This window comes from Chinchilla lanigera, unplaced genomic scaffold (genome assembly GCF_000276665.1).
Source record: "Chinchilla lanigera isolate Chin_1 unplaced genomic scaffold, ChiLan1.0 scaffold00012, whole genome shotgun sequence".
NCBI classification, from domain to species: Eukaryota; Metazoa; Chordata; class Mammalia; order Rodentia; family Chinchillidae; genus Chinchilla; species Chinchilla lanigera.
The window spans coordinates 21,190,313-21,214,910 of NW_004955413.1; the positions used below are offsets into that span (position 1 = coordinate 21,190,313).

The window sequence follows — 24,598 nt, forward strand, 5'->3', positions numbered from 1 at the left end:
CAACCATTTACATAAGAATCACCTCACCAAATCTTGGAAATTTTATTTTTACAATTTATTTTGCAAAGAGATATAGAGTGAAGGAAGTTGTAGGTGAGACTAAGCCCACTTTTGTATTTTTAAGGCTATGAGCACAGAAGCAATTTTGGTTGGATTTCGAATGCCTTTGTGACCTCACATATGAAAAATGCATACATTTACTGTAATTCGGACATACACCTGTCAGATATCAACTCCTCAAGCCAAAAGACAATTAAAATAAGAAAAAAGGAGGAGAAAGATTGCATGGCTGTTGCAGAGAGTCCGAACTTAGGAGTGGTTAAAGGAGTGTTTGTTCTCTTTCCACCCCAAAAGGAAATCATTTTCTTGTGATAGAATCTATCATGTAGAACTGCCTTCTCTCTGGGAAATTTTGACCTGGATCTCTACTATTTGCTTTTTAAAACTAACCTTTTAGGTCATCTTTGCAAAGCACATATTATAAAATTTCCCCCAGCTTCCAGAAAAATATGGAAATGTGTAGAAGAGGCTGTGTATCAAAAACCCAAACTTTTTGTGAACAGGGAGAACTTAGCTCCTTGATAAAGAGAGGATTTTTGCACTAGGGCTTTTCAGCAACTTCTGCTCTAATAATAAAAGACTTAAGTCATCAAGATGCTGAAGTTGTGGATTCCTAATTTAAAAGAACAAGTAATTGAATATCTTCCTGGTATATCATAGGCCAATGCTTAGTAAAAGTTCCTAGCTATAAAAAGCTATTGCTAAATCTGGTGTGGTAGCCCCATGCCTGTAATCTCGGAAGTCTGGGAAGCTGAGGCAGGAGATTACAAATTGGAGCTCTGCCTGGGCAAGCCCCTGTCTAAAAATAAAAACCAAAATCTGACGTGGGGGTATAGCTCAGTGCAAATGCCCCAGGTTCAAGCTCCAATACTGAAAAAAGAAAAGAAAAGAAAAGAAAAGGAAAGGAAAGGAGGAAGGAAGATAGGAGAAAATTTAAAAAAGAAAAAAATTATAACTAGTTATCATTTTATTCATGGTGGAAAAGAAGTTACTATTTTGAGCCTAGTTTAATAAAACGGGAAAAAAAATTCAAGATTATGATTAGATCTCCGTGTGTTAATGTCTGGACGTTAATGCTCACCATTGAAAGACGGATTGGTACCGTGTTTCGCCACACTGTGACACTCAGTTTTGCCATAAACCCTTGGGTTAGTTTCAATATTTGTATTTATACTCCATCACTTCTGTAATTTGCCATGAATGTCTTGTGGACCAGCTTGGCTGAGACCATTGTGTTTTTAAAAAAATAATATTAATTTTGGATCTGTTATGTCCAGAACATACTTTTCACTGAACAATATTTTTTTTCTGAAATTAAATGCTCAACTCTGTAAAACCACAATGGTATAATCAGAGAAATGTACATAGCTCGGCATGCTCACTGAGACTGGCATTTCCTGGGTAGTAGATAATAAACAGGTTTGTGGCAGAAATAAAAAAAAAAGAAGCAAAAAAATGTTATTCCTCTTAGGTATCTGCAAACTATTTATGTCAGCGTTACTGGAAAGATATTTGATAAATGGAATCTGGCAATGAAAGCAAAAGTAGCCAAAGTCACTAAAGGAATGGATTCATTTCTTTATTTGACCAATATTTATTGACTATCTTTTATGTACTGATTATGAAACTAAGCCCTTTATGTATGCTGTCTCTTTTAATCTTTCACCAACTTATGACGTGCGCATTGCTGGTATTATCCTAGTCATGATGAAACTTAGGCTCAAACAGTTATCTTGTTCCATGCCCATTGTTCCATGCCCAAGACATGTTCCATGTCTTGTTCCATGTTCCATAAAAAGCAGCAGAGGTGGATTTTGAACTCGTGTCAGTCAAATCCAGCTCTAAGATCAACCACATCTCTATTTTTAGCTGTGTCACCCAGTTTGCTGTGAATCTTATCTCGTCGCTTTCTGTTGTTGCCTATCCAGGTCCATGTATGCTCTATGTAGAGCTGTAAGATCTTAGGTTACATGTGGTGGATACATGTTGAAATCACAGAGCCAGCAAGGGTCTCCTACAAAGCAGCAGTAAACTCACCATGTGGTGTCTTTGTTTTTCATTTTTTAAGGGGATCTGGAGATTGCCAAAGCAGTTCTCAGGGGATTTATTGTTCATATTTTGTTGATTGCTCCATGTCATGTTTGTTGGGGGAGTGATGACCCATACTCTGCCCTCCAGAACCCTTTGAAGCGCTGACACGCTAGAGACGGACTTACATTTTTGTTTATAGACTGCTTCTCTGCTTTAAACCTTAAGGCCACTGAGGCAGGGATTTTTGTCTTCTCTCCCCACTGCGGATTGTCAAGCCTCAAAGTGTACATGACACATGGTAGGTACACAGTGAGCATTTGTTTTTTTTTTTTGGTTGTTTGGTTTTTCTCCGGTACCGGGAACCGAACTCACGACCTTGGGCTTGCGAGGCAGGCGCTTTGCCGCTGAGCTAAATCCCCAGCCCCTGTGAGCATTTCTTAAACGACCAGAATGAGATTATTTCTAAGATGTGATAGAGTACTTGTATTTACATATATTATTCATTTCAGCTTAAGTTTCAGAGTAAGTTACACTGGCTCCATTTAAGGTCAAAAGAAATGGGAGAAAAATAGTACTTACTGTGATTCCAGGCACATTACTTAAGATCCTTAAAAATAAATTCTAAAGTAAGTATTGTTTTGTTCACTCTGTACGTGATAAGACTAGATCTCAGTGATTGAGTCACAGTCTCGTCCAGCTTGGGTTGTGAGGGTTCCTGTTACACGAGGCCTCAGGAGTGAAGCTTTAGCCACGCAGGAGAAAAGCAGCTTCTAGAATGTTCTCCAGATCTCTGAGTTCTTGCTTATAGGGCTGTCAGTTTTTTTCCAAAGAGGTGGCTCACGTGTAGTAGCCAAGAGCCAGGGTCTGTACTCTGGTGGGGACAGCTTTCACCTCTGTGCTATGGGTTGTGACCTTCAGCACAAAACCCTTCTGAGCTTCTGTTTCCTCATCTTTAAAATGGGACTCATAGCAGTGACCGCTTCATACTACTTTTGTGAAGATGAATGACATAATTTATATAAGGTGCCAGGTATATAGGACTATTCAATATTAACATGAAAATACCAAGTCATCTAGACTTAATGACTTTTCCTTATATAAAGATCATACCAAGTGCTGATTTGTACTGACACTAAGGTAATTGCATGATATTTGTAACCCAGACAGTGTCAGTTCTAAACATGGTTGTTGGTAGTCCATTAAGAGCCTTTAAATATATGCTAAACTTGGTCTATTCTAATAAATATATAATAATAATGTTATTGCAATAATAATGTTAGTGATTGTTACTAACAAGTCTCTATAAGCTAGACCTTATCATAAGTACCTGTTTATATTATCATTAATCCTCAGAGTAACCATAAAATTAAAACATTACTATATTTCTTTATAGATCAGGAAACTGAAGCTAAAAGGAATTAAATAACTCCACTCAAAATAGGTTAACCAATCTATAAATCTATAACCAATAAATAAATTCAAGAGTCAAACTCTCAAGCTCACATCTTTTCCATTATGTACCAGTATCTTCTCAATTATACTTGCCATTTTATATTAGTTTTAACAAACCAAATAGAGTTATTATGTGTCCATTGAGTGAGGTTTAATTTGATGTTTCTTATTTTTAGTGTCTTTTCTCCTCCTTGCCTTACCTAATAGGGGAAAGAGTACATTTCTGAGTCTTTTTCTTTTACTTTTACCTAACATATACTGTACTGTAGTATATACTATACTATACTAATAAATATGGGGAGGGGATATCCTTCATAATTCTATTGTATATAAGTCCTTTTTCATTATCACCTATTTGAGGTTTCAGGCATTTGAAGACCAGGGAAATGGGGTTGCCCCCAATTTTAAGGGTGTCTACATTAGAAAAGATGACATTTCTTTATGGGGAAGAAATCAAACCATTATCTTTAAAAATAATACATAATAGAAAAAAATCCACCTGATACCATGTCTCTTACATTATAAAAGTAATGAAGAATCTTGGTAGGTGATCAGTAACATAGAGGTATGGGCTGCAGTTGGCTGCTCTTTCACACCAATGACATTGCCTAATGTTATGCCATTGACATGGTGATCAACTTCCCTGAACCTCAGTTGCACTCCTGCATAGTGAGGGCTACACTGTAAATTCTGAAGGGCAAAGACTATATCTTCCTCACAGTCCTAGTTCCTAGCACAGTAAAGGGTTGCGCTAAGCTTAGTTGGAGAATGACACCCAGATGGGAGTGCCCATTGATAGAAAGATCTCACAGATGATGTTATAATCATTTTTATCTAGTCCCATGCATCAGCAAATGAGTACAACAGTGCCTTGAATTCCCAGTTTTGTCTTCTGCAGTTTCAGTTACCCGTGACCAACAGCAACTTGAAAACATTAAATGGTAAATTCCAAAATTAAAATAATCTTAAGTTTTAAACTACATACTGTTCAGAGTAGCGCACTGAAACCTCGTGGCCTCCTGCTCCATTCTACCCAGGATGTGAATCATCCCCTTGTCCAGTGTATCCATGCTATATATGCTACCCACCCTTTACTCAGAGTAATTGTCTAGGTTATCAGGAAAACTGTCACTATATCACAGTGTTCAAGTAACTCTACCTTATTTAACATGGCCTCAAAGTGCAAGAGTAGTGATGTGGCAATTTTATTATAGTATATTGCTATAATTCTATTTTATTGTTAGTTTTTGTTGGAAATCTCTTTCAATGCCTAATATAAAATTATTATCCCAATGAGTATGTATATACAGGAAAAAACTCGTAGTGTATATAAGATTGAATACTATTTGAGGTTTCAGGCATGTGATGAGGGTCTTGAGACATGTCTCCTAGGGATAAGGGGAATACTATTTACTAGGATTTCTTTTGTGTTTTCATTGCTCCTTTACACTGACTCTGTAGGCTGATTACAGGGATCTCAAACAAGTAGTAAAGACTAATGTGCCAAATATAGTACAAACCAATGCCAGTTTGTAACTTAATGATTCTGTCCAAGAAGAGACTCAAGAGGAGGCACAAAATGTGGTAGAGAAGTGGTAGCAATATGGCCTGATAGTCAGCCATGGTTGTCGTTGTTATGCCACAGAAATTAGCAATTGGTCTGAATAGCCCCTCCACAACCAGGTAATAAACATTTGCTGTCACACCATTGCAGAAGTGATACAATTTGGGAAGAGATGACTGTGCTTTGGGTTGGAATGGGTAATGTCTATGAACAGCAGCAGAATCCCACTTCACACTGATGATTTAGAGTTGTTCTCAAATCATCAACCAGAAACAGGGAGACCACAGTCTCTGAAAGGAAGCTGTATTTATGTAGTGATGAAGACGACCAGGGAAATGGGGTTGCCCCCAATTTTAAGGGTGTCTACATTAGAATAGATGACATTTCTTTATGGGGAAGAATTCAAACCAATACTGTTATTGTTATCATGTAAATATTACTAATATAAAAATTTAATGTGTAGTGAATGTATACATAATTTTTTATATTTCTGAAGCCTCAATTCTCTCTCCCTTGCAGCATGTACTCTTGAGATAATTAGGTAAACACACATATACATATGTGTGTATTAAATGCTGTTTACCATTTTGTCAGCAGGTATTACTATTATTATTTTATTTTTGTGTATATGAACAGCTCTTTATAGGATTCTCCACTAGTCTAGATCCATAACCATTCTAATAAACTCCACACCAGCCATCAGCATCTAGAAGACTATGCTTATAGTTTAGACTAGTGGTTCCCAAAGTGTTCCTCCAGCCCAACAATGCCAGTATTACCTAGGAATTTGTTAACAAGCTTGAATCTCAGGCTCTTCCTCGGACCTATTGAATCAGAAATTTGGTATATGGGAGCAATTTCTACCAAGCCCTTAAAGTGATTCTGAACAAGTCTCTTAGATTTTGTCTTCCCATAAGTCAAAGACAATAAGAATCCAGTAAAAATGCTTAAGTCATGCTAAAGTACCCACTCCAATCCTGGGCTCTTGGTTTAATAAACAAACTTTAATAGATTCTCTTGGAATGTTCTGTTTCCTATTATTTAATTTTCTGGTACATTATGTGTTAACAATTCTCCTAAGCCTACATTCATTTGATGCCCTATAATACGTTTATCATTTGTTGAAAGTGATTTCTAATATTTTACCTTAAATTACATTAATCCATATAAATTCTCTCCAGAAATATGCAGAGAAACATTTACAGTTCTGCTACTTCCCTGATTGATCGAGTCACTGTGCAAACAGGAGAAGCGAGCTCATCTTGTCACTATATTGATTAAATTAAAGCTCTTTAAATACAAAGGTGGGAGTTGATTAACTCACAAGAGTAGAGTCACATTTCTGGTTCACAAATGAAGAGTAGGTACGGAGGGAGAAGAGGGACATGCAAAGGCATTTGACAGGAGAGGCAGCTCCGCTGACAACAAAAAGAAGAAAACAAATATATTGGAGGTTATGTGAACATCATAAGACCAGAATATAAATACATGTGACATGGTGAGAAGTAAATACCAATAATTCTGATTCTCACAAAATGTTTGGAGTGATACCTTTTAGCTATGGCAAAATGAAAAGGGGAGAAAATGTAGGTAAATCCCCAAGATGCTGGCCCTGAATCCACTTTTTCTCCATAGTACTGTCACTTAAAAGACACCATTGCAGGTGCAATAGGCCAAATAAATAACAAAGCCAATGTGTGACAAGACGCAGGACTCCTACATCTAGAAACGGAGTTAACATTCAGAGAACATTTCAGCCTGTTTAAGTCTCTAATTCACAAGAAACTGCAGGCCTCACCCAGGATGAACAAAAAACATCTTTAGACAGAAAGCAGAATTCAGGACTTATGTTTTCTCCTTACACTAAAATTGTAGAAACACGTATCCAAAAATGGGTTAAAATGATGATTGTTATATTTTCCATTAAAGAAATTACTTCAAACTTTTCTTTTCAACAGAATTATCCAATCAGATGAGGACTTTTTCTGAGCTCTTAAATGCTGCTTACCCTACTGCCTTCTCAGCTCTGGTTTTCAAGGCCACGCCTTTCTCTCTTGGCTTTGTGCTCTAGGACACCACCTGTCCACCTCAGGCCTGGGTGTCTGGTCTGACAAAGGCCTTCTTGAAAACCTCACGTAATTGCTTGTTTCCTGTTCTGCAGGCCTCACCTCACCATATCTAATGGGAGCTCTGGCCCAGATTCCAGGAATGTCGTGCCAGAAAGGTCTGGCTGGTCTCACTGCTCATTAACACAAGGAGCTCTCCCTCCCTTGCCCGGGAAGGCAGAACACCATGTCTTCCTGACATGCCCATGTTCTGCCAGGTCAGGAAGTAAGACCCTTAATCTGGCAGGGGAGATTTGCTTTGCCTTCAGTTTTAAGTGTCCAGTGAATACTAGAACATGCTTATGCTCAACACCGTAAACTCTCTGATGAAAAAAAAAAAAAAGCTGGGCTGTAACATGCAAAGCTGTGGGTAAGAAAGAAGCCACTGTTGAGAATTTATCAAGTCCTATCAGATGGCTAAGGAATTAAAATCTGAATTCAAGCTTTATAGCAAGGGGACACAAAGACCTAGAAGTGAAGTTTTCAAAAATCCTAAAGGATAGCCAATTTAATAATACATTTTAGATAAGACATGATATGCAACCAAAATTATAAGAAGTATATTTAAGATATATGTTCTTCAAAAGATTGAGCTTTCTGTTCCAAAGATGCCAAGGTTCTTCTTAGATGGCTAGCCTTGGATCCCTTTCTATTTTCATGCTCTTACGGTGGGCCAGCGTTTCCTGTGGTTTCAATAGTTTTCATGTATGCTGCTGACTAACAAATCCTCATTGCCAGCACAGACCTTGTTCCTGAGCTCTAGGCCCAGATGGCTGAGCTTTGAGACCAGGTGTGAGCGCCATTCCCCACTCCTGTTCTGCTGTTTCTTTTCCATCTTGCATCTCTTGAAATGTCAACACCGTCTACCTGCACGTGCAGGTCAGGTAGGCCGCTGAGTGCCTTCCAGAGCCTCCCTCTTCTTCAGCCTCACAGCTTTAGAGCCTGTGGGTTCAACGGCCACCCGTCTCTCCATCCTCACCTCCACCGCTTGCACTCTCATTTCTCCATAGGAGAAGAACTGCTTCCTAGCAGTTTTTCCCTTCCCAGATCTTGCCCCCATTCGTTGCATTCTCCATAGCCAGGTGGGCTGCTCTAAAAAGCATCTTTGTCTCACTCTACAATATTCACTTTGCATTTCCCCATGTCTTTGCACTACCACTGCTCATCCTGCCCAAAATACCTTTCTTCACACCTTCGTTGTAGCTAATTTCTGCATAGCCTTCAAAATCCATCTTCCTCCACCAACTCTCCTTCAGGTTAGCAGTCCCTTCTGTGCATTCCTACAGCAGACATGGTTGTACTAGCTGTATTATATTGTAACTTCGCTCCCCTCTCTTTCCCCACTGGAATAAGAGATCCTGGAGGCTGGATAGTCCTTGGTGTAATTGACTATATTTTTCGTCTCTTATTTCCCAGAGTCATACAATAGCACAGGGTCTGGCTATTGTATATCTTCAATAAAATTCTGCCGACTGAATAAATGAAATGCTCTAGAATGAGGTCATGCATTTCTGTGCAACATCTTGCTGGAAACCCAGGCTAAATGAAGGCTACAAAGAAATAGCTACTGCAAAAAGGGGAAATTTTGTTCAAGCAGTGGCACTGAATCAGATTTTTAAAAATGCTGATCAGCTAGGCCTGATTATTTGAATGTATCTCTCATAAAGACAGGGGAGAAAGTCTTGGCAGTTGTCAAATTCAGCACAGCAGTCTCTAGGGGACAAACTATTATGTAACAGAGACCCTTATCCTGTGTACCTACAGACATAAACCAAAGAGGCAGCACAGCATATGTTTGCGGATATGATGATCGCTATAGAAGCATGTTTAGAACCCTGACCTGGTTTGCTACCAATGTACAAAAAAGAGGTCTTTCTTTTATTCAGCTTTCTGAATCCTCAGTGTGAGAATATGCAGTAAATCCTAATAGATCTTATCAAGCTTATACCTTGATTTGGTATCTTTTTAAATGTGTTTTTAAAAAGAACTTCATCCCTGACTTGGAAATGTCAACCACCTATGGGCCATACACACACCTTCATGATCATATCATCTGCACCTGACAGCCCTGCACTGAAAACCTGCCTCCTGGGGTCTGATCTGCTTTGTTTTCCATCCACACCTCTTCAACCCATGCCATGCTCATTTATTTTAGTGCTGTGTCTCTCTACGGGAAATGTTATCTGCTGCTATTATACCATGCAGCTAGTCCTAATGATGGAAACCTTGGAAAAAGCCAGTATGCCAAGTTTTCTTTTAGTCTTTGCTTTTGGCTTCATGGGCCCATAGAAAACCACCCTCCACTTGGGAAGAGATGTGGGTACAGGCAGGGTATTGAACATCTAACTGAAGAAAGAGTAGAATAGAAATACTACTTTAAACTGTTATGTTGCCTTTTAAGTTACCAGCTCTACCACCCTAACTAAGATTGTCTGTAGCTAGAAGTGGGCCCTAGAGGTGGGAGTTATGAATATTACTGTTATGGTTTCTGTCCAGATGTCACTACAAAGCCTCACACAGTCATATGGGGGGCTTTTTCAGAGGTGGCTGGATCTAGAGTGTGTGATGCTGGGATAAGGGTGTGTGATTACTAAATTAGCCCACTGGTTTGGCATAGTTCTGAGTGTGAAGAATGGGAAGGCCTAGCCTGGGTGTGAGTGCTCCACCCACCCTAAGGGGGTGTTTAGCCTGGATAAAATATAAGGGATGGGAAGAAGGCTGCTGTTGTCACTGTGACCACTTACTGCCTGTGACTTTAGTGCTTTGCTGCCTTCTGCCCACCATGAACTGTTTCTCCTCTGAGATGCCCTTCTGCCATGCCACCTTGCCTTGGAGCTAGCCAGCATGAACTGAAACCTCTATAAACTGTGAGCTATAATAAACCTTTCCTCTTTTAACACTAGGTGTCAGGTATTTTGTCTCAGCAATGAGAAAAATAACAGACAATTACCAAACCAGTTTTTTAATGATTTGCTAGGTGATTCATAGCCACCTTTCCAACATCCATCTCCAGGAAAATTGTGCTTACCAGAAAATGCAACTATGTTGTTTATATTTTCTGTCTTAAAGGACAGAACTTTATTGGCATTTTGAACTTTCCACAACTGAATGTGAATAGATATGCTTTGATTAGAAACTCTTAATCAGTTTTAAAATCTCCCCCTCATGCAAAAAAAAAAAAAAAATACAGTTTGTCTAACAGACCAAGTATTTTCCCTTCTATTCCCTTTGGCAGTGTGCTGTCAGTGAGGCATAGCCACCCTCTTGGGATCACTGACCTTCAAAAACTTGGAAGTCACTTTCTTCTTCTCCATCTCTAGTGTCTTCCCAAAAGTCCTGCAGTAGCCATGCTCCATACCTTCTGCTTGGGCTACACCTTTCTTCTCCACCTTTTCTCTGAATTTGCCTACTACCCTCTGAGCTCTGGCCACCTGACATGTCAATATTGTGCAGATTAATAAAATAACATCCTCATGTCCTCATCCCCAGCCCATCCAACAGCACTGCTCATTTCCCTGAAATGTGTCAAATCATGTCATTGCCCTGGTCAGAAATTTTCTCAGGAGCTCCACCACTTACTGAATCACTCCTACGTGCTCCGATCCTCATCTTTCTTACCTTTTATGTTCGACACTAAGTTAATTCAGTTATGGGTATGCACTTGCTCTTTATTCTATGCACTTTGTGTGGTCTCACCTCTGTGTAATGCTCATACAGCTGCTGTTCACCCAAGCTCCCCAGTTTGTATCTACTGGCTCTGTTGTTTATTTGCTTTGTGCCTTTTCTTCATGTGCAGTATGAGGATCATGATAGCACCTCCTTTCTAAAGTGTAGTGCCAATTACATGAGGAGAGACACACAAATCCCTTGGAAATGTTCCAGCGTGTAGTATTTAGTACACATTAGGGATCATTATTATTATGACTTTCGAGACTATTCCAAATCCACATCTTGAGTGAAGCCTTTTTACACTGCCTGATTAGATTTAACTTCTTCCTCTTTTTATCCTTCTCTGAACTACATTTGATATCTAATGACCTGCCTTGGAATAGTACCTGTAATTATTTTGGCCTGCACTAAACTATAAGCTGATTAAAGTTAAGACAATTGTATTCATCTCTGTGTATACCCCAAAGTGCCTTGCGTAGCACCTAGCATGCAAATAAATACTGGCTAAATTGAAATGAATTGACTTTACTGTCTTAAAACTGTGTTCTACAAATGGGAACAAAACACAGCACAGAAAGATAAGTGAAATGAGACAAACAGCTTAATACCATGGATGTTGCTGGTGAAAGACACTGAGATTGATACCATTAGAATTAAGACTTGCCCTGATAACACCTATTATTCTGTGTTCTCCATTACAGGTCTGTTTAGTGGCCTATCTCGGTTTGTTTATGCTTTGTGTCTCATATCAAGTTGATGAACGGACATGTATCCAGTTTTCTATGAAGGTGAGTTTTTTTTAATCATCTCATAGAAAGGAACATAAGTACAAAAATAAAGGAGTGCTTTGTGAGGGGCTGCATATCTGATGAATCTAGAAATTGCATTTTCAGGCATGCCAAAAAATGTTTTAGGAGAGCATTGATTCAGACACAAAGGTAATGCTAGTCTTTTTTTAAGTCTTAATTTCCATGAACTGGGTTGGCGCTGAGCATATGAATTGTGTCCTTGAGTGCCCTTAAAAGGAATATTGAACATTTAGCTCAACAAAACACTTGGCTACAGAAAGGTGTCTCCACTGGTGCCCACTTCCATACCTTGGGGGTTGTTTGGAATATTTTAATAATGAAGCAATCTAATTGTATTTCCTTTTGTGGGTGGGATCACTGAGACAGAAAAAGTACATTGGGTGCATCCAGATGACCCGTGCCAAGAGTCTGAGGGCAATGTTTGGGATATGCATGACTTGGCAAGTGTGTGTCTTTCATTTATATGTGAATTTTCTGTTAGGAACAGTGTATCTGGTAGGAGTCTATTCAAGTGGACAGCATTTTCACTGTATAGTACAGTCTCTAAGGGGAAACATAGGTACCCTCTTTCAGAATGTAAGGACATAAAGCACCGATCTAAGCAATCAAAGCTAGTAGGTGTCAAATTCCACATTCTCTCAACTATCGTAGCAGAGAATCAAAAGCTTTCTGTATTTTTCTGTCCATCTATACTGTTTACTTTTCTTCTATAGGAAAACATATTCTTTTGTTTGCTACAGTAGCAAAAGTGAGGTATGACAGTAAGTCAATGGTATTATTTGAAAATTACTAAGAGACAATAATAAGATGTTCTAGAATATCAGATACAATTGAGGCTATTGACATAAAGAGCAATGTGTTGAAACTTTTAAAAACCTGCTGCAAAAATAAATTAATGGAATAAAAAGATAACATTCATTAATGAATAAGGAAAGAAACTTGACTTAGTTATTGCTAAAGAAATCATAATAATGCAGAATTCCTGGGAATATGTGATACCTTCCTTTTGTATTTAAGTTTGTGAACTAATGTGATGATTAAGATGTTTTCACTGTGATTTCATCAAACTACAGCAAATAAGGGACCACAGCAGTGAATCAAATGTGCCAAAAAAAAAAAAAAAGAAAAAAGCTGGTTACACAAAATGTATGGCATGATTCTACAGAAGAAAGATAATCTTTCCTGTGCATAGGAAAAGTAGTTATCTGTTAGTGGTGAGATATAAGGAATATTTTGCAGGGGTTTTTTCTAATTTTAATGTGTTCTTTAATAGCGAGGCATGACCTTTTGATTTAAAAAATAGACGCTTTTAAAATTGCTATGACTTAAAATTTTGGAGCATCTACCTACATTTAGAAATCTTACTTTTTCTGCCTGAGAATTTTCCTTCAAAACAAGAGGCCAGAGAGAGCAGACATTGGTTCATGTTTACTTTCTTGGTTGAGGTCTTACTAAACCACAAGACTTGTGAAAATGCAAAGAAAAGAAAGAATGAAAGAAACGAACCAGAAAGCCTAGTAAAAGACAATCTGTTAAATTTTAGGGAAGTTCATTCCTAAACACTCTGAACTACATGTTCATCAATTTACGTGAAACGCTCCTGTTCCTCCATCCCATGATCCCAGAAAACAGGAAAAGCAAAAGCCTCACTTTCAGACAAACCCCAAAAGTATCACAGCTGTACCTTGGTTAAAATTTAAAAAAAAAAAACTAGGGAAAAAAAAGACAAGAAGAAAGTCACTGCTAGTGTCAGGCAGGTTGAGAATTCCTTACTGGAAGACCTCATTAATTACCTCATTTTTTTTGCCTGTGACAGACAATGACAAATACCAAGGCAAGTTTCTCTTTCCCTGAATGTGACCTTTAGTGATATTCATTGCCAGCATCTCTGTTCTCAGTAACAGCTTGGGGTCCAAAGTGAGCTTCTTCCAGGCTCCAAGCTTTCCATTGGTCCACCAGGGGACAGCTACCTCCCCCTGTGTATCTCACACTATTTTAGGAGGAGGACAGGAATAAAACGCTTTTTGAGGCGTTTCCCACCTGCATGGATGCAGTTTAGAGCCTCCATATGGGTACTCTGAGCCAAGCTTTGAGAATTTATTTCCACCTGTGGAGTGCCCGGATAGCCAGGGCAAGGATCAGGGGGTGATGTCTGTGTATTTGTAGAAGACTGCGCTCACACGCCCGCGCGCGCGCGCGCACACACACACACACACACACACACACACCTCTTTCTCTCCCTCTCTCTCTGTCTCTCCTTCTCTCTCTCTTTCTTGCTTGTGACAGCCCCTGGATGTCACCAGCGCTGTCCTTCTTTATCTCTGGCCCCTGCTCCTGTGCTTGGCGGGCCACTTGACTGCTGCATGCCTCCTGCCTCTCCCGATAGTGGCTTAGCTTTCTCAAGGCTCACCCGGAGTTTCAAAAATGTGTCGTGTTCATGTGCTTGCAGGAACATTCCGGGGCACAGTCCCTATTGTCACATTCAAGAAGCCCCTTCGCCTGAGCAGCGTGCTGCAGAGGTGCCCTCAGCGTTCAGACCTCCAGGGGAGGTAATTAAATTGAAGCAGAACCAAGCCTCCTCCTGAAGTCACCGAACGTGCCAGCCGCGGCCAGGTCCCGATTAGGGAGAGGCAGGGAGTGAGCGAGCTGAGCCGGGTGGCAGTTACATAAGCGCGGGCCTCTGCGCCTCTGCCTGTGGCGACTCAATGCCTCTCGCGCCTGCTGTTATCAAGATACATTTGCCCGGATTCCCAAGGTCATAGCACGTGCTTTCATAGATAGTTTACTCGTGCCGTGTAGGTAAAACAAGCTGCTTGATTTTAAATTATGGATTCTAACCCAGGAGCTTGTTGCTGTCAGATAACTTGAAAGCCTGGAAGGTGCGGGGAGGAGCTACAGCGTTCAGATGTAGCCCACAAGTTTTTTTTTCTTGGGGAGGGGGATCAAGTACACTTTATGACTTAAAATAGTTAATAAACTTGATTCTCTGACTTCCTCCTGTTTGCTAATGCTTTCCTGAGTAGGAGAAGCCAAGTCAGAAGGTGTGAGATAATGCACTCACATAAATCTGTTCCTTCCTCAGAAAACTAGGATTGGAGGTCCCATTTGACCCAGCTATTCCCCTTCTGGGTATTTTCCCAGGAAAATTAAAAACATCATACCACAGTGATATATGTGCACCCGTGTTTCCTAGATCTTGAAACAACCCAAAAGCCCATCAACTTGTTACCCTCCTAGTAACTGAGGGATGGATAAAAAAGATGTGATTTTTTTATACAATGAAGTACTACTCAGCCACAAAGAAGGATCAACGTGAGACATTTATAGGTAAATGGATGCAACTCAAGACCATACTCATAAGTGAAATAAACCAGACACACATTTGTAAACATCGTATTGTCTCCCTACTGTGAGAAGCTAAAAGAGTAAATAAGATCCAGAATGTGCAATAGATATTGGGAAATGCGAAGAAACTCCAAAAGGAAAGAGAAACTGGGATGAGGGAATGGAGAAAAGAAGGAAGAGAAAAAATGTATATATAACATTATTATATATATAAAAGAGTTGAAATAGTTATACGACTAATTGCTATTAGTTCATTGAAAAGAAAGGTATGGATTAATATTGTTTGGACAGTTGAATGCCAATATCTTGTACTCTGAGTAACTAATTTAAAGATAACAACACACAATGTATTAACCATTGTCACCCTCCTAGTAATGTGTTTTGAAATTTGGGGTTTTTTCTTCTCTTTAATATAAAATTTTTTAAAATCTGCTATCATTCCAAGGAGCTAAGGAGTATGGTTTTACTTTGTGGGCTTGCTAGCTTCTAGCATATCTAAACGAAGCTCAAGTAAAATTGAACAATCACTGTTTATGTCAATGTTTTCATCCATCCTGCAAGCCAAGGATGCGTTGTTACTCCTACAACAGAGAAGACAGAGACAAAGAGGTGATTGCAAAGAAGCCTGAGGACTAGAAGCTCGTTCCTTCTTTACCAATTTGTTTATTTCACAAAAATAAATAATTTGTGTGTATGTGTTGAGGTTAGGAGAATAGTTACAAGACCTCCCAGTTTCATCCATTGATGACAATAAAATATATAAAGAAAACTCTGTCTGAGGCCATTCCACTGAGCAGGTAACAACCAGGTAGGAAGTTATCACTAACTTGAGACTTCCCTCCTGGGACTCATGATCTACTGATGTTCCACAGCCCATGATTTCCAGCTGTCTCTGGGCACACTGGAGACACAGCTGCCAGGGGTGTGCATGCCAACATGGCCAGTGCAGTTTGACTGTTGGCACGAAGTTTAATATCAATCATGCAGGGTGTGATGGTGCACACCTGTAACCCAGTGCTCAGGAGGCTGGGGTAGAAGCATCACTGTGAGTTCGAGGCCAGTCTGGGCTACATAGTGAGTTCAAGGTCAGCCTGAACTGCATCATGAGAGCCTGTCTAAATAAATAAATAAAGTCAATCAAGCCTGAATGTTTCAGAACAACCCCCCAAAGAACCTGGTACTCTTAAGCCTGTACATTCTATTTTTGAATAAATATCCTCACTGCCTATGTTGGGGATAGGACCAAAGGACTGATTTCAATATCACAGAGTAAATAGTTCCTTTTCAAATTCCATAAAGCTGCCACTTTGTATTTATCTGCTCCCTTTCTCCAAGGAATACTAAACATGCTGACTATAAACTATTTTTGTTAGGTTCCTGAGATATATCATGTTCTAGAAATGGTATCACAGGTGAAGATACTTGGGTTTCTTCTGACAACCTCAGAATAATCTGAAAAGACACCTTTCCTGAGAAGATTCAAAGAACACATGCACCCCTTAGTGAAGACATATGAAGATGCTTAAGACAAAGGTGGCATTAACCAATTACATTCTCTTCCATACCTCAACTATGCAGTCAAACTGTATGTGATCTCTGATGAATTCATTTCCAGGCAAACCAGACACATGTTTAGGGCACTAGCAAACACACACATGTACATGCACACGACTCAAGAAAAATTAATTAAAAATTTGTTCTGAATGTAAGACTTAAAAACACTTGAAATTTTTACTGTGAAAAATTACTCATTTGGCAGACTTTGATGCACATATATTCATATTTTAAAATATTTTTTTGAGTTATATATAATTGGGAGTAGGAAGAGGGCATAATCTTTTATGGGCTCCTTTAATCTGAACCTGGAAGTAACTGGAACAAATCTTACTTTGGGGACTTCTCATGCGCCAGAATTGCTCTTTGCAACTTTTGACTCTGAGATCACAAATCTTGCACTGTGAACTAAGCACACTTCCAAAATCTGAGGAATCCTTGGCCGTATCTAGACCCTCAGCAGGTGGAACATCTAGAGAAATGCTTCCGGTCAGTGAGCCCAATCCTAGGAACTTTTCTTTTTCTGTACAACAGATTTTATTAGGACCATCTCAGTGAAGACCTGCAGTGTTTGATCAACATTATCTCAGATGCAAGTCGGCTAAATAACTTGTTCATAGATTCTACTGTTTGTTCATGGTGGAATTAGAACTTTAGCCAGACATCACTAGTCCTGAGGCTACCATGTAGGACAGCAGTGCTCAGGACTTTGGTGCTCAGGGAACCTTTTAGAATTTATTTTAGTTCAGGGATTTCCTCATTATAGTTGAACTTGGGATAAGACCAATGATGAAGCAGATATCAAGTAACTTGATTTCCAGAGCCATAATTTTCTTCTCCCAGCATATTTTGCTGGGGTGCCTGGCATGATGGATGTAGTCTGACAACTATTACATCTACTTTTTGTTTTTGTTTTTGTTTTTTTTGGTACCGGGAATTGAACTCAGGACCTTGCACTTGCCAGGCAGGCGCTATGCCACTGAGCTAAATCCCCGGCCCAACTATTACATACAATACAGTCTTTTTTATTAATCTGTATTGTTGGTTGACCTGTCACTGACAGTTTTAGCCAAAGCAGTGTTTACATTACAGAAACCTACTCTCCATCCCCTAGTCTTATTTCAATCTTACTCTTAGCAATTCCTGATTTCAAAATAAGCGCAATCTGTTATCCAGGAATGGCTATCCTGTTTGGTATTCAATTAGACTGCATGCTACATCTAGACATAAACATCCCACAGTCAAGCTAATGCAGTTGGTACAATTCAGGAAAAGGGTCCAACATCTGTATGGCAAATGGAAGTGAGATCAGGGTTTAATAATTGCTCCCTAATAAATAAACATGAAACTATTTTCATGTCTTTGGTGCTATGTTTCTGAGGAGAGACAGCCCTTCCACCTGAGGACTTCCTGAGAGAGGACAAAAAGAACAGTGTTTGTTAATGAACTTTGCAAACAGCCGTCTAATGGTCTTTGTACTCAGAAAGGTTTTCTTCTGCTTTCTTGCAGCTGTTGTACTTCCTGCTGAGCGCCGTGGGCCTGACCGTCTGTGTGCTGGCCGTGGCGTTCGCGGCCCACCACTATTTGCAGCTGTCACAGTTTACCTGCGAGCCCACGCTCGACTCCTGCCACTGCAAACTGCCCTCCTCAGAGCCACTCAGCAGGACCTTTGTTTACCGGGATGTGACGGACTGTACCAGCGTCACCGGCACTTTCAAACTGTTCTTACTCATCCAGATGATCCTTAACCTGGTCTGCGGCCTCGTGTGCTTGCTGGCCTGCTTTGTGATGTGGAAACACAGGTACCAGGTCTTCTATGTGGGTGTCAGGCTGTGTTCCCTGACAGCTTCTGAAGGCCAGCAGCAAAAGGCCTAACTGTCTCCCTCTGAGGTGACAGAGAAAACAGCACACTGACGAGCTGAGAAGAACAAGAATTTTTTTAGAGAAAAGAGAAAACTTTTGACAGTAAATACTCTTCGCTGCTCTAAGTGAATATTTTTATATTTTTTTCACAAAACAAAGAGCATTTCTTCAGGTTTCTATTGTATTTTTAAAAATTCTTGGGGTCGGGGACAAGATCCAAATTGATTTGTTGGATATTAAAAATTGGAAGAATACTGAACAGGGAAAGAATGACACAGATCTATCTTTGGAGTGTGGGGTTTATTGCTAACACTCATTTTATCCATTACTTATATAACCTTCTTTCCTGCTTGTCCAGTTCAGTGATGAGAACCGGCAATTCTGGCCCACTTACTAGGTTTTGTAGAATCTTCTACTCCTTCTCACCTCTCATCATTATCTTCACAATGTCTCCCTGAAAGGCAGCAGCAAGGGAAGAGCTCAGCGTCCAGGGTGAATGTCTTTATTGTCCCTGGCAGACATGGCTGCAGGCCACGATCACTTTCAAAAGCAGAGTAGAAAAGGAATAGATTTTGCAGTAGGCTAAATCATCATGAACACCTGGGCTGGGGCGCCACATTTGGGGCTCCCTTCGTTGGCTTCTGTTAAGTAGATCACTTGCTAAATGCTTGGGGATGCTTGTCTGATTCTCCATAATTGAAGGTAGTGGTAGCTGTATTCTTAATGATGTAGAAGGTTTAAAAATAATTACATTGTGCTTCTATTCTATCTTCTAAAACAAATCATTAAAACTAATTTCTAGCTAATTGTTAATTATAATTATGCTCAGAAGTCTATTTAATGAGCTCTGGCTGTACTCAGGCAGAGATGTTGGTGTTAAGAGAAATTACTCTCACAAGAGAACATGCCGAAAGATACTTTTCTCCCACCACCTAGAAGCCAAGCAGCATATGAAAAAACATTTTGTCCCTAATGCTCAGGTTAAAAGCACTCATGTAGGGCTGGGGATATAGTTCAGTGGCACAAGCGCCTGAATTGCAAGTGTAAGGTCCTGAGTTCAATTCCTGGTAACAAAAAAAAAGAAGCATTCATTTAAACAAACAAACAAACAGAAAAAGCATTTGTCATGGGAAATGTTTATACAAACAGCACATTTGTGATATGTTGAAAAGTATCTCTCTTGGCAACCATGCACCTTTCAGGGAAATTGGTAATGGAGATGAGTTTTATTCATAAAACTGTATTTGATAGGCAGCCCTTTTATTGATTTATCTGCAGTCCAACTGTAGACTCAAAGTAATGTTTTGATGTCCTTCTTTGAGTAATATGTCCATGGTCTTGGAGGCAGTAGTCTTGTTTTGTTTTTAATTAACTAAGGCTTAAAGCACACATAACCTATCATGGTGCTAATGTTATTAAATCCTGAATAATTTCAGTGTTTTAAGGAAGGAGCTAAAAATGAAAATTCAGACAGCATAAATGCTATCAAGAATTTCGCTATTAGTACTCTATGTTGAAAGCAGAAATTCAAGGGAAGAATTGAGCTCCTTTTGCCTTGCTACATTGCCTATTGATAAACTTTCCTGAGCATGAAATTCCACCCTAAAAGGAAAACTTTTTCTCATTTGCCTATGAGGATACATGAACAATTCCATCAGTTGTGATAATGGTGTCAGTGTTGCACAATAAAAATACTCAAATGAAAAGGAAAATGTTTAGACCGTAACTTGGAGGATTATAAATATCTTTTATGTCCTCCAGATAAGGCATCTGATTAACAGATGTGAAAACCTTTTTTTGTGTTTTAACTCTCTTTAAAAATGGCCATGCTATGCATTAGCTCAGGCAAGAGAGCATATTGGACAACTCGGTGGATAAAATTCTAGAGCAGAATTGATCGCAAAAAATATCATTGGCCGAGCACCAAGCCTCTTGGATGCGACCTGGAAAATCCTTGGTGTTCTGTTAAGAACAATCCCAATAATTGATTCCACTTTGGTTTTTGATAAGGTTTCCTATATAAAGAAGAAAATGATCAAGAATCTGAAACGTTGTAGGCTTTTACAGAGCAAGATAACCATGCTTTAATGCTATTTACTATGAACCCAGGCACCGCTGGAAGCCCATCCTGAATACCTTTATCAACTTTTCTTTATAGTGAACTCTACAAAATTTTATATTAGAAAATTAAGATTCTCCACATCACTACGGTGCTCTATGCTTTACAGATGATTCACAGGGTATTTTACGTAGAAGATTACCTTTAGCGTGTATGCTTCCTTTTTCTAAATAATGCAACCAAAAAGAGCTGAGATAGTTAATAGGTTTGATAATAATATGTATACTAGTCAGGACACACACATATGTATGCATACATAACAGGGATTTTTATTATTGTGTAATCAAAGCCTTTTAAATCCCCAAAGAAAAAAAGAACAGAACAGAAAAGAAAGAAGCAATTCGTCTGCCGCAAGCTCACTGTGTATTGATATGCGTAAGAATTGTGTTGCATGAATAACAAACTGCTTTGGGCTGGACTTGAAGTATTTTGATGTTATGTTTTGCAAATATTGAAGTTACAATAAGGGCAACAGAAAAGGAACAGTTACACAGCTTTACGCTTAGCAAAATGTTACATTTAAAACCTGACAAGAAGCCAAGATGGTGACTGTTTCTTCTAAACCGTAAGACGGTGAGGTTTGCGCAATCCTCCTCCTCTCCCACCTCCTTCAGGAGAATTAAATGAATCAAGACTTTGGAAAGAAGCGGAACAGCCAGGACTTGGCAGGACTTGAAATAGGAGGAATACAGCAGCCTAAATGTACAGACTTTGTAACCGAGCCCACTCCGTCGGCTTGTGCCTTCACGTGACCACCATCTGTGCTTCCCTCGCTCCATCCAAATTTATGTAGGCAGCGCCTTGGAACCGTGCCTACGAGTATAGCTACACCAGAGCCCTGGAAACTGTAGTCAAGTGACAGCCCTAACTTTTTTTTTTCCTTCTTGGATTAAAAGTGCAGATGATTCTTTCTGAGGAGTTTCCAGCTATAGACATCAAGTGTGTTGTCCTGACAGCCAGAATGCATTATGGATGTGTTTTCTGTTCGTGTCCAAGACGTGAGGATCTTTGCATATTCTTGTACTTCCCTTCTTTCATGCAGTGTATCTGGAATACGTTTATAAAACTTTAGTGAAGGTGGGGACAAAGGGTGTCCAAGGGAGATTCTGAGGGACAGCTGTGGAGTGGTTACTTTTAACCATAATCAGAAACTTAAAAACTGCCCTGCAGATCCAATCATTTGCAAACATGAAACACACCTTTCTGTGTGCTAGTGATTGTTACTGAATTCCTGCTATGTGGTGATATATGTCTGCAAATCCACTGACTATCAGTTTTTACTTTATTCAAAAGATTATCATGTTTTTAGCTGTCCACTGTCTATAGAGATATGTGATGGCCGGATATATTGACTCACAGTGGAAACATTTGTTTGGGTGAAGGCTTAGTGGTTGAGCCTTTGAAATGAATACCTTGATTTGTTTCTTCTGATTTTCTAGTACTTTATTATCGCAAATGATTGTTATTATCCCCTTCAAAAACGTTGGTCTGTATTTTGGTGTTGCGGTTTCATTCTTCTGGCCTTGATCAAATAGTGAGTAGAAAATGAAGTGTTTCTCCATTCTTGAAGTGGTTGTTTTTAAAGAAGATGTGTATACTACAGATTTTCTTAATAAAATTTTCACAGTCTCTGAAAACACGGTGTTGGGATACGTTTTTAAGTAACTATGGTACACATGAACTTGTGCACATAAAATCTCTCAGGTGAGAATTTACTTTAAGAAGACTTCAAAAATCTGGCTTGGGAATAGACAAGAATCAATGTTATTTTGACTTCTTTGGCTTTGGGACTCTGTCTTTATTGCAGAAATCAAGTTTGTAATTGCTGCCCAGGCAGAGAGTCTGAGCTGGAAAAAAAAATCTTTTGAAAGCTACCTGGGATGCTGATTCTTAATTTGTATCAGTTACTGTCAAATAAAGTCTTCCTAAAGAATGGGCTATCCATTGAGTTTCACACAGTCAGTCGCAGTCTACATTGAGTCATATAAAAAAGCAGATGGCCTTTTCCCCTTCCCCTCTGTATTTAAGGACCCCTGCTTCCAGCTCAGAGGCAATTTAAACATTAATTATAGTGTAAAATGCAGTGGTTCTTTGTGTTTAGTTAGACAAACTTGTAGGGTGCGAAAAGGAATAACAATTTAGGACACATACACAAAGCTGGATTTGGTAGGGTTAGTGCTAGTTGCAGGTCCCACGCTTGGCAGTCCGGCTGCCGTTTATTGGCTGTGTGACTTTGAACAAGGCATTTGGTTTTTAGCTTCCTCTCATGTAGAGAAAGTAGAGAAGACTCACAGTATCCTGGGAAAGGTTGGATGAGTAGCACTTTGCAAATAGACTGGCTTATGCAGAGTACTTACTATATATTTGAGTTCTGTCTTCCTTAGCTTAATCTACATAGCCTCTGACATTTGTCCTGAATCACAGGACATCAACCTAGAAAAGTAGCTCTATTTTGTGGTCCCTTTTAGTGATACCCTCTCTATAAACCAGAAACATTGTCAAATGGACCTTAGAAAAATTCGGCCTTTAAAATATGATAGTACTCAATTTTATTGTTGGTCATACAAGTCACAGAATTTCGAGCTGCCTGGATTCCTACTTGCTGGATTCCCCACGTGGATATTTTTAAATGTGTCCGTCTCTCAGGCAGAAGTAGAGCCTGAGAGCTTTTTCTTGTTTTTCACCTAACTTGTAACTTAATGTAATAGAAACTGCTTCACCCCAACTTTTTAAGGCAAATCTTTATGGAGCTTTTCTTTTGTTTGTTTTTGTTTATTTTTTCTGTGTGTGCTTGTGATAAATAGTACTTAGGTTCATCTTGGGAAACTGGCACGTATACACATTGCATCTTAATCACTTTTTCTTTCCCTTTTCCTCTCCCCCTCCCATGTCCCCTGTCCTCAGATGCCTTTCCCATCTCCACAAAGTCTACCTCCCTACTTTTTAATCATATATTTTTTATTTTGCTCTCTAAATTGCTTAGATTTTGAGTTCCTCATGTAAGAAAAACTATGCACTATTTAACCTCCTATATCTGATTTACCTCTAAAGTTGCATCTGTTTTCCTACTGATGGCTCACAAGCTGGATATAAAAATATTAACATGAATATTTAAATTTTTAGCCAATTTATTGATTGAAATTACACAGCCAGCAATCTATTTTTTGATAGACCCTAGCCATCATGAGATATACCCATATCATTTATAAATTAGTCTTTAGAGATGATCTTATTCACCATCATTTATAAAGTAGTTTTTATAATTTATCATTGATAATAAATGATAAATTATAATTAATGGTCATTAATTAAATTATCATAATTTATCATTTATAAATTAGTCTTTATAAAGTATATGACTAATATTAGATAGTGTTGTATTTTTTAAAATTCCAATAGAAAGTGAAAATAAAACTAGTATATGAGGATGAGAACTCTAATACAATTCATTCTTTCACTTTTTTCTAACAAATATTTATGTATGTTTACTGAGTTTTTCCAAAGCATGGGTACAGAGATGTCATCTTCTTTTGTTTTGGAAAGTCATTAGAAAGATCCTGTAACCAAAAGGACTGCGGACATGTATTCATGTGTTATTCTTGGAAAAAGCAGGTGCTGCAGAGATTTTAGCATCTTAGGTCTTTGGTTTTAATCAGCCTTTCTGATCATGGCTGAGGATGGGAGGCCTGGATCCTGATATGTGGCATGCAAGCTGATTCTTGCTGTTCCACAAGGAAGCCGCTGGGGCAGGGGGCGGGGGACCCTGAACCACAGGAGCTCGGGGGCACTTGGCACCCTGAACCTGGAGGCTTTGGACTACGTCTTTCTAGGCAGGGCACCCTGTTTGCTCTCTTCTGCTTACTATGCAGACCCCTCTCACTGGGTCGTCTCTTCCTGACCAGATGTAATTATAGAGAGTAAGAAGATGACTCAAGGACTACAGGGGACAGGGCCACTGTGACCAGAAAAGATGACCGTCATCTTATACAGTCCACCCCCAGCTAATCGCCTACACCTTCCTAGACAT

The 24,598-nt window shown here is 39.3% G+C and overlaps 1 protein-coding gene across 1 annotated transcript in view; it reads left to right on the plus strand.

Moving 5' to 3' along the window:
• The window catches only part of Sspn (sarcospan), a gene marked incomplete in the record, with an annotated part of 38,572 nt that extends 16,071 nt beyond the window's left edge, over positions 1 to 22,501 (plus strand). The window contains 2 exon segments of the mRNA XM_013511398.1: positions 11,583 to 11,669; positions 18,099 to 22,501. Of these exon segments, the coding sequence (XP_013366852.1) occupies positions 11,583 to 11,669; positions 18,099 to 18,464 (453 nt within the window).
• Positions 22,502 to 24,598: the final 2,097 nt, after the last annotated feature.